Source organism: Vanessa atalanta, chromosome 5 (genome assembly GCF_905147765.1).
Source record: "Vanessa atalanta chromosome 5, ilVanAtal1.2, whole genome shotgun sequence".
NCBI lineage: Eukaryota > Metazoa > Arthropoda > Insecta > Lepidoptera > Nymphalidae > Vanessa > Vanessa atalanta.
The window spans coordinates 9,349,100-9,359,162 of NC_061875.1; the positions used below are offsets into that span (position 1 = coordinate 9,349,100).

General features: G+C 29.1%; 1 protein-coding gene across 2 annotated transcripts; it reads right to left on the bottom strand.

Annotated features, from left to right (window-relative positions):
- Window positions 1-4,928: 4,928 nt before the first annotated feature.
- On the bottom strand, window positions 4,929-9,841 carry LOC125064057 (cuticle protein 19-like). Of its 2 annotated transcripts, XM_047670834.1 has the most exons (4): window positions 9,798-9,841; window positions 7,061-7,201; window positions 5,317-5,413; window positions 4,929-5,186 (listed from the first exon to the last, which is right to left on the bottom strand). In XM_047670834.1, the coding sequence occupies exons 1-4, from the start codon at window positions 9,810-9,812 to the stop codon at window positions 5,023-5,025; spliced, it is 417 nt and encodes a 138-aa protein (XP_047526790.1). In that variant the 5' UTR covers window positions 9,813-9,841; the 3' UTR covers window positions 4,929-5,022. The 2 variants fall into 2 exon arrangements, with proteins under 2 accessions (XP_047526790.1, XP_047526789.1); XM_047670833.1 differs by lacking the exon at window positions 9,798-9,841 and having other exon boundaries at window positions 7,061-7,231.
- Window positions 9,842-10,063: the final 222 nt, after the last annotated feature.

The following is a 10,063-nucleotide window of genomic DNA, read 5'->3' on the forward strand; positions in this document are numbered from 1 at the left end:
ATATAATCTTCAAATTTGCGAATTAAAGACAATATATTATTATAACGAAAGACGAATAAAAGCTTTTATAATTGGTAATATTAAAAAAACATTTAAATATATCACCTGTACGGCACATTTGGATAAAAGAAGGAAGCTATGAATTATTTTAATATCACTTACAATATCAGAACGTTTTCGTTTTAAAACGCATCTAAGCATGCAAATCAACGAAAGTGAATGCGTTAGACGTAATAATTGCGTGTTCTCAGATACAGTTAACGCATACCGCTGTAAATCGCTGTCAAGATATTGCCTTAATAATACTTTATGTTCCTTGTGATTTGACGCCTTATAATGAAATATAAATATTTTTTATAGATAGACGTAAATTATGATTCAAGGAAAAAATGTCGTTATTTATTTACAGATAGATAAGATGAAACAGTTTTTGTTTCATTTATAATAAAAATCTAAGATATGTAAACGGTTGTCATAAAAAAAACGTTTTTTTTAACGACTAGGACATATTTATATTACGTTTTTAACTCTTTCGGTGCAACGAGTAGTGTTCGACTCGTTTGAGAAGACTACTTCTTTTATTTGATAACAATAGCTTCAAACGTTAAATTATTAAGGCAGTAACATATATTCGTACTTAATTTTCAATTATTTACTTTTGAAATAAGAAGTCAATACTTTTTTTTTTAAATAAAAATATATTGAAACACATGGAAAGGGATTTTTTATATTTAACTTTAAAGTCTATAATCTAAATAGGGACGTACTTAAGCTCTATTTAACAATATCATACATTCTGTAATATTTGTAGAGTTGTCTCGGGCAGTAAGTCCCTGAATGAACTCCATTTATTAATAGAAAAATACTTTATTTGTGCGTTGCAGTAAATTTATAAAACTTAAAGAATAACGTAATAACACTTAGAAGAATACAACAACTTAGATTTAAAGGATAGTATGTTTTGTTAGAGAGCCGAGATGGCCCAGTGGTTAGAACGCGTGCATCTTAACCGATGATTTCGGGTTCGAACCCAGGCAGGCACCACTGAATTTTCATGTGCTTAATTTGTGTTTATAATTCATCTCGTGCTCGGCGGTGAAGCAAAACATCGTGAGGAAACCTGCATGTGTCTAATTTCCACGAAATTCTACCACATGTGTATTCCGCCATTGGAGCCGCATTGGAGCAGCATTGGAGCAGCGTGGTGGAATATGCTCCAAACCTTCTCCTCAAAGGGAGAGGAGGCCTTTAGCCCAGCAGTGGGAAAATTTACAGGCTGCTAATAATAATAATAATGTTTTGGTAAAAAACAGAAAATTGCATCTTTTAAATGTGATTGCGGCTATTGAGCTAAAGCTGCTTCTTTTTGACATATACTTTTCCAGTAGGGAACGGATAATAGACGAATTATAAATACAAAATCAACGCATACAAAATCAATTGTTCTCGCTTTAACTCTCAAAATTTTCTGTTAAGATTATTTTTTTAACTAATTTAACACAAGTATATTTAACATCTTTTTTTAATCTATCGTAAGTAACTATTATTGTAACCTAACTCGTATTGTAAATATAAATAAATTTTTTTATATAAATTTAACTTGACAATTTACGTCGAGGAACAACTTACAGTCACGTATTTTTAAAATCTGATACTAATATTTATAACCTTCTTCTATTGACAATTAAACGTGTTTCTTGTTTAATGAAGATGAATAGTTGAAATTTCTTTAAAAAATAGCAGTAGATACTTTTTAAAATGTTTTAACTTCCATAAACGATCAATTCATTATGTTTCATGCTCGAGTTCTTCATATAATTATGACGAATTGGATGAGGAAGAACTGAATATTAAAATTTCCTTCTTCGCTTCCTTTAATAAAATCCTATTTGATATACAACCCTCTGCCTGCAAATTAATGACGAACCGCTCCGACGATGATACTTTTTCATATAGAGCTAAATGTAATTAACGCTGCATTTTTTGCATTTTATTAACATAGAAAATCGATAATTAAGAACTATGTATATGAAAAAACTTAATAACAGAAATTAATACAACTACAAAAGTAATAATAATAATTTAACCCTTAACCACCTAACACTGGACTCTAAGACAGTAGTCAATTTTGGAATACGAATATTATGATATGTTTGTGTCGTGGGTGTATACTTATTCTACACATCGAACAAAATCGTAAGAGACATATTTATTTTTCTTTCGAAACGAATTAAAACAATAAAAAAAACCCTCAAGTCAAGAGGTTAACCTCTTTCGATAAACCTGCAAATTTTTTTCGGTTAAATCGGGTTCCTCATCGCATCCTCGTCTGGCATATCTTCCTCATCATACATCTCTTGCTGAAACCTTACAATTATTAATAATGATCCCATCCCTCAGGCTACCTTTCAATTATTGTGATTGAGAGGAAATCCACGGCTGAATATATTGTTGCTAATCATTTTCGTTGGGCTGTTAGCGCTGGACGACGACGTTCGTGCATTGTAGTACAATTTCATGCTGCAAATGTTGTTAGCAAAATGAGCTTTTTGTAGTAAACTCAATAATTCTACAAATTAAATGTATAATATAAAAGTATGACACAATAAAAAAGTGACCACAAATGCAAGCTTGCTTTTATTAGCAAGCTGTAAAACGCGAAAAAACGCTAATATAAAGCTATAGATACCATTTTTTCAAAGTATTTTTTTTTTAAATTATAAAGTTAATTTACGCAATTTATCAAAATTGATACAAAGCATTTCATTTCTTTTGAATATTTTGTTCCTCTGTCAACATAGTAGGCTTGTAAACGTTTTTAAAATACCACTAGATGTTTTGCTATTTATATTATTTGACTCAAAAATAAAGCCCTAGAATGTAAATAAGTCTTTCTTATTTTTATAATTTTAATATTTTTTTATACCGTAAATCCCGAGTTGGATGTACTAAACCATGAACGGTCTCCAGGACCACTCGTAGATAAGTTAGAGTGGAATCGTTGATAGGTAGTTAAGGCTTAATTAAAAAAAAAAAACAGTATCAACATCCAATGTATTCGCTTTCTTTAATCAATGATAATTAATTTATTCTTCAATAATATTTAGATATTTATTAATATTTTCTTTTTTGTACTACTTACTAAGCGCGTAGCGTATTTTACTTCAACGGACTTTTAACTAAACGTACCATCACAATACCATTTAATACGTAATCAACTGACTGCAATCTAGCCTTACAAGCATTCGCAATCAAAAATTCCCGTTATTCAACGGTGTTGATGGAGTGTAAAAAGGGAAATAAGACGCTGTTTTACGATAGTACTCGAGGACGATAAACTAGAACGCGCGGGCAAAGTAGGAGCCATCCACTTGATAAATATTTCATTTACAATAAGTAAAATAATATCAAGAATTGCCAAGAAAGAAGTGCCAGGTACAATCGTATGATGTATAGAGTGTATTTTTAATAGTTGTTATTTGCAATACGCATCAATGCCTAAACAAAAAAAAAACTTCTGTTTTCGATATGTTGCGGTATTTTAAATATTTATAGACATATTGCTGGTAAGCCTTTCGTCCCCTCTTCCACCACCTATAAATTAACCATTTTTGGTTGGTTCATTGTCAGGTCATAACATTTATTAAATTTAATCTTAGGTATATTCGTTTCCACATCATAGTATTTGCCTAGAGAAAAGGAGTATGTCCGGTCTGTGTGATAAAATCCTCACATTCATAGTTTAGCCAGATGCAGTAACTTGGATTGAGTAGGGCTAGGTTTTAGATTTTGCTATTGAGCCTAGTTAATCCATTTGGTCATCCTTTTTATTCCTCAAGTCTAACCCAACTCTGTTAACCTGTGTAACTGCCGTAATGGGTTATGAAATTAAAGTTTTGAGAAAAGACTATCCTTTGAGAGTGATGTGATTATTTTATGGGATTTTCCCAAGAAATGTTCTTTAGTAACGATAAGGTGGAGTACGATTTTCAATGGATTTTTAACTTAAACCATACATACATTAAATAACTGAATTGTTTCAAAAACACTTAGATCGAATGGTCAATGTTTAATATAATTAGAGTTTTTAGAATAATGGAAAAAATATCTCAGTGATAAATCATATATATAATCTAATCTAACATGAACGTATAAAAGTAATAAGAGTTAAGTAACGACATCGTTCAACAAATACTGAAAGCACATTTTATTATGTATTGAACGCCTTCAGGTTTTATAAAAGGAAACTATTGAGATGTGAATATCAATACTATTGCTATTCTTATATGAAAGGCACTTGGCAAAATCTGTGCCCGATTTTTTTTAGAAACTTGATCAGGCTATGGCCTCCTTTTGCTATTGTTTAGCGGACTTTAATAAGTTCTGTAAACCAATAGAGGCTTAAATACAAGTATCTCGATTCTTTATACAAACTAATAAGACATCCCACTAATTAAGTACACACATATAATAAGATCATCGATTTAAAAATAAAAACAAAATATTATTGTTCTTAATATTTTCCAGTAACGATTTAGTTAGTCTATAATTTAAAAAAAAGTAGTGGAGATTCACAGACGAATACAGTGAAAAATTTTAACTTGACTTAGAAACTATAATATAAAGAAAAATTTGTATTAAAATATGGACCCAAATAATTTAATTTAAAATATAATCATAGTTATGGATAAAATAACGTTAATACAGCTATTTAGATTTATTAATGAAGTTTTATAATCAGTAATTAGAATGAATAACTAAACTAACTTAAATACATGCATTGCTTCAAAAATAATTGACTCACTTTGATACTGTTTATTCCATCTTTAATAATAAAAATAAATTATTTTCACAGATAATTAGTATAAATGTATAAAACATTAATTAATTGTCATGAAACAATTTAAAAATAAGGTATTTACAGTTTTTAATATCAACACTATCACAGTTAATATTCACGTGCTGTCATATATTGGTCATTTTTGTATTTTTTTTTTTACATTATTATTTATGTATCTATATCTAATGGTATCCATAATAACCGGGTCTATTATAGTGTTTTCCGTATATTTGAGGGTGGTGAGCATGTCCAATTCGCTTGACAACCGCATTGAAACCATTGTGTTTGTCAGCTGTATACTCCACTATACGAGTTGTGCCATCAGGCTCGGCAAGAGAGTAGGCACCTATAGAGTAAAGAAAATTTAGGTCAATTATAAAATATAACAAACCGGTTAAACATTATTTCTTAATATCGGAGATCATTCTGGATAATTTTTTTTTTTTATTTAAAATAATTATGTGAAAACGTCTTACCTTTAACTACATCCCCATCACGGGATTCCCACTGTGTTTTGTGGTCACCAGTGTGGGGATCATTTACAGAATAATCGAAGGCATATTTAGGGTACGCCTGAAAAATAAGAAAAGCAAATATTATTCACGACGTATTTATTACAACTTAAAACACTGAATTTAGAATTTACAAAATTTAATATTAAGGAAATCGGCACTATGATACTTTAGAGCAATGGTTAATTTTTTTTTTAATAACTTTTTCCTGTTTTCCTCTACTTTCTTTAAAATCAAGTTCGCATTTTATAAAAATATTTTTATTTTTACCTATTAAAGACATCAACGAAATAAGAGCTCCTAGAAATAAGTTTAGTTTCATAGTATATTAATAATAAATTGGAACTCCCAATTTCGTATAAGAACATAATTATACATATATCTAGTACCAGGACTGTTATACCTTCGAATTTTTTTTTTTTATTTTTATTATGGCATTGGTTGGCGGACGAGCATATGGGCCACCTGATGGTAAGTGGTCACCACCGCCCATAGACAAAGGCGCTGTAAGAAATATTAACCATTCCTTACATCACCTATGCGCCACCAACCTCGGGAACTAAGATGTTATGTCCCTTGTGCCTGTGATTACACTGGCTCACTCACCCTTCTAGCCGGAACACAACAATACAGAGTACTGTTATTTGGCGCTAGAATATCTGATGAGTGGGTGGTACCTACCCAGACGGGCTTGCACAAAGCCCTACCACCAAGTATTTATTCGATTTCCCTTATATTTTAAAAACGTGACATCAACGACATCAAATTGTATGCGCAATTTCCGAAGTCGTAATAAGACTGCTATAATAATACAGCTTACGGATATTCGTGTAGTGTCGCAAGCCGGGATGTCACGGTGATTAAATTTTGGCTATGGTTTGTTAGTTTTAAATGACGTATGCTTCATTTTTATATACTTTGTGCAATAGCAATAATAGTTATATGTTATTAACCGTGTCCATATACCATATTAATATTATGAAGGGGTAGTATTATATATTATTTTAAGATCGACATAATATGTTTAATAAGTTCAATATTTTGAGTAGTATCTTTATTTCTGTACTCGCGTAAATGTATTTTGAGATATGCTTATTATGACTACTGCAAAAGAATAAACAACTTGTATTAAAACAAATAACAACATTTCTTTATCTGAAAAAAAAATATAGATTTGAGTTGTATAATTATAACAAAACCTTACATAAAAATTTTGTAGATCTCTCTAGATCTACTCTACTCTAGATCTTTCATATATTATAATTGCTTGCTTCGCCTGATATTTACTCATCTCATATCATACTTCATCGAGTATATTCTAAATTTCTCATGTGCTGCCTAGTAATTTTCGTTATTGATATATCAGTATATTAAGAAGTCAGTGTTATGCTATCGTATTAATTTTTGTAAAAAGCCATAATCATTCCTTATATGCTAAAGCTTCACCAACAATTATTCGAAGTTTCGTTTACTATCCTGTCAAAAGGACTGGGCCTAACATAATTTAGACAATAATAAATAAGAACATTTAGAAATTTACTAAAGAGATTTTGGAATCAAACCCTGAACGGATAAATATTTATTATTTATTAAATACGTTTTGAATACAAGACAATGGTCTAATGCGAAGTGATAGCCTAATCCTAAACTTACCAACTGATTTTATACCAAAGTAAATAAATGTAAATAAAAAACTTTATTAGCTTACGTAATATTCTCCGTGATTACCGCCGTTGTAGCCACTGTATCCATGAACGACGTATCCTGGATAACTCTTGTAACCACCATAGTTTGCGTACCCTATGTACCCTGTTTTGACCACAGCGCACAATGCCAATAATAAACAAATCTGCAAAGAAATATTATACTTACACTTCATTCGTATAACCGTCAAAACAGTATAAAATTTTATAACCATAAGAATTAAAATATTTATCTAAAAAAAATCTTTAATTTGAATGTGACCTCTGTAAAAAATTATAAGTATTTTATTCTATCATAGCATCTTTATTTGTTTTATTTTTTTTCTTACATTAATAGTTTTTGGTTTATATTGGGACACATAAATTACTAAAGTATCGTCAGCATACGTTTTCTATCTATTTTCGTTTTCATTAGCATCAAACTTTTACATATTTTGCTTTAGATGGATACGACTATAAGTTACCTATATAAGACATTTTAGAATATTAGAAAAAAAACGGATATTAAATTATATACATGAAGAGTTATTTACCATTTAATAAACATAACGAGTAATAAGACTACTATTTATACATAGTATGGGTACATATAAAAAATACACGAAAACTTACTCCGACTAATATCAAAGTTTGTACACTTGTGGTTGGCACTTGCGTAAGTTTTCTGGTATAGTGTAATACTATTAACGTGAAATTGGCAAGGTGCGAACCATTTTAGACTATTAAAATTTTTAAAGATACATTGTCAAGCTTATTAGCAATAGCTTGTCCACTAGTGCATGTTTTTGTAATAGGTTTATCGATTGAAATTGCTAAGACATAAAAAAACTAAGTTTTTAATTGAAAAAGGCGTATTGGCATCGATACCCGTATTCGAATTTTGGTGCTACAAAGACATAGACCGGCAGTCAAATAAATAGGCGTCAAATTAACAAGTCTCGTCTTTCGACGTCGGTAATTAAATAGTATCAAATATATATATATATATATATATATAAGGTCATATGTAAATGATACGCCATGAGACAAAAACAAACAATGCATGTTGCGTTTGACGTTTACTCTAACACATTAATTGATCAAGAACAATGGTTATCGTAAAAACAAATGCAGGAAGTGTTATACTAATAAATGATAAATTATATAATTTCCGCTTATCCACGCTTCAATAACAATTATATTTGATAGTATACGTGAATCTTAATTCTTAACATAACCTACGTGCTGTAACAGAAGTTATGCCCGACTAAAACACATCGATGAAAAACAAAATGTTAATGAAATATCTTCCTATCATTATTGATAATTATTCAATCAACAAATTACAAATAACACTTATAACAGAAATTATATATATATTTGGTTCTGCAGTTAAACGCGTGGAAAGTTTAATTGATAGACTCGAATTAATCTTTTCGGTGCAATTAATATATATTTAGAACAGCGGTACCGTCGTTATGCGTGTTTAGTAATATACTCTAAAGACATGATAACTTATTTACAAAGTATAATAAGTAACTTATTTACAAAGTAAGTAAGTATAATAAATATGTGTTATGAATAAAGTTGTTCGACTGTCTTAGATGTTTGCATTATTGTATATTTAATATAACGTCTTTATTAGTTGATCTACAAAAATACTGAATTCATTAAGTTTGCTTTGCTTTAAAAATTTAAGTAATTTTAAAGTATTTTAGAGAATAAATAGAAATAAATTCATCAAACGACTTCGCAATAATCATTTAACGACTTGCAATTAAGTAAGAAAGGGTTTTTATTTATTTATTATTTTTTGCCCAATGATGATTTAAGTGGTGTCTCAAAACAATTTATTTTGCTATCACAATTATTTTATCTTTATGGAAATAAAACATATTTAATTTACATGTAAGATAACTAAATGTTATACAAAATTGTGTTATTATTCTTATATTAATATTTCAGTGTTTTGTATAAAAGCAAAATTATTCTAAATTTTAATTATATTATTATGTAGGAGTCTATTTTTGTTTACATAAAAATATTTTAAGCGCATTGTTGTTTTATTTTACACCGTGTGTGTAGCGTTAGGTTTTTTTACTCCCCTGATTGATATACAATATGTGCACGCGAACAACATTATATTTCAAACAATTGCGTTTGTTTTGCTGATTACATAATTATCACGTAATATTTAAGGAAATGTAACAAGTACTAAGTAATCATTTCCCAAAGGGAAATGTTAAACTTATCCCTTGGGAAGTAGTTCTTGGATAATTATTGTAATATATGTTTTAGGGTTCCGTAATTAAAGATTATAACGAAAATTATCAATGATTTATTTTATACTGAAATACCGTATAATACGGGAAAAAAGTTAAGTAAAGTTTATAATTTTGAAATTTCAAAATATAAAACAAAAAATGTAGAATATATTTTGTATGATTTTAATATATTCGTATAGTAAAAATATATCTTAATTAAAATATTGGTGATAAAATAAAAAATCGGCCAAAAATTTAGGTAATTTTTTGTATAAAAATATTAAAGTAACAATAAAAATATTAAAATTCGGTTATAATTTTAGAAAAAAAAATGTTTTTATTTTGATTCATCATCATCATCACAAAAATATCAAATTTTTTTTAATTTAAATAGAAAATAAAATTCGTTTTTTATGGTGTCCATTTTTTATGAAAATAAATACCATGTTCTTGTTTTATATATTTTAATATTTTGCTATGATTCTATTCAATTACTTACTTGGAGTCCACGCATTTTATCACTGGTTCCTCTTCACCGACACTAACAATAGTACTGATATGCTTCTGTACCACAGTATTTATATCAGGCTGTGGGTTACACCACCTTGGCGCATGCGCGTGATATGACTATTTTAGATAATACCTTTAGGGATTTCGTGCCTTAGTGCTCTAATTTTTTTAATTGTTAATGCATTTCGTCCAACACTCGTCACATTCTGTATTTAAAAATAATTTCAAAAGTTGTATTATTTATTGATTTAAAGC

Excerpts from the sequence above, each read along its gene's own strand:
- LOC125064057 (XM_047670833.1), bottom strand. The coding sequence starts at position 7,231 with ATGAAGTGTAAGTATAATATTTCTTTGCAGATTTGTTTATTATTGGCA. Across the intron at positions 5,414-7,060 it reads GTAATCACGGAGAATATTAC|GCGTACCCTAAATATGCCTT; the intron begins GTAAGCTAATAA and ends CTTATTTTTCAG. Across the intron at positions 5,187-5,316 it reads TGATGGGGATGTAGTTAAAG|GTGCCTACTCTCTTGCCGAG; the intron begins GTAAGACGTTTT and ends TTTACTCTATAG.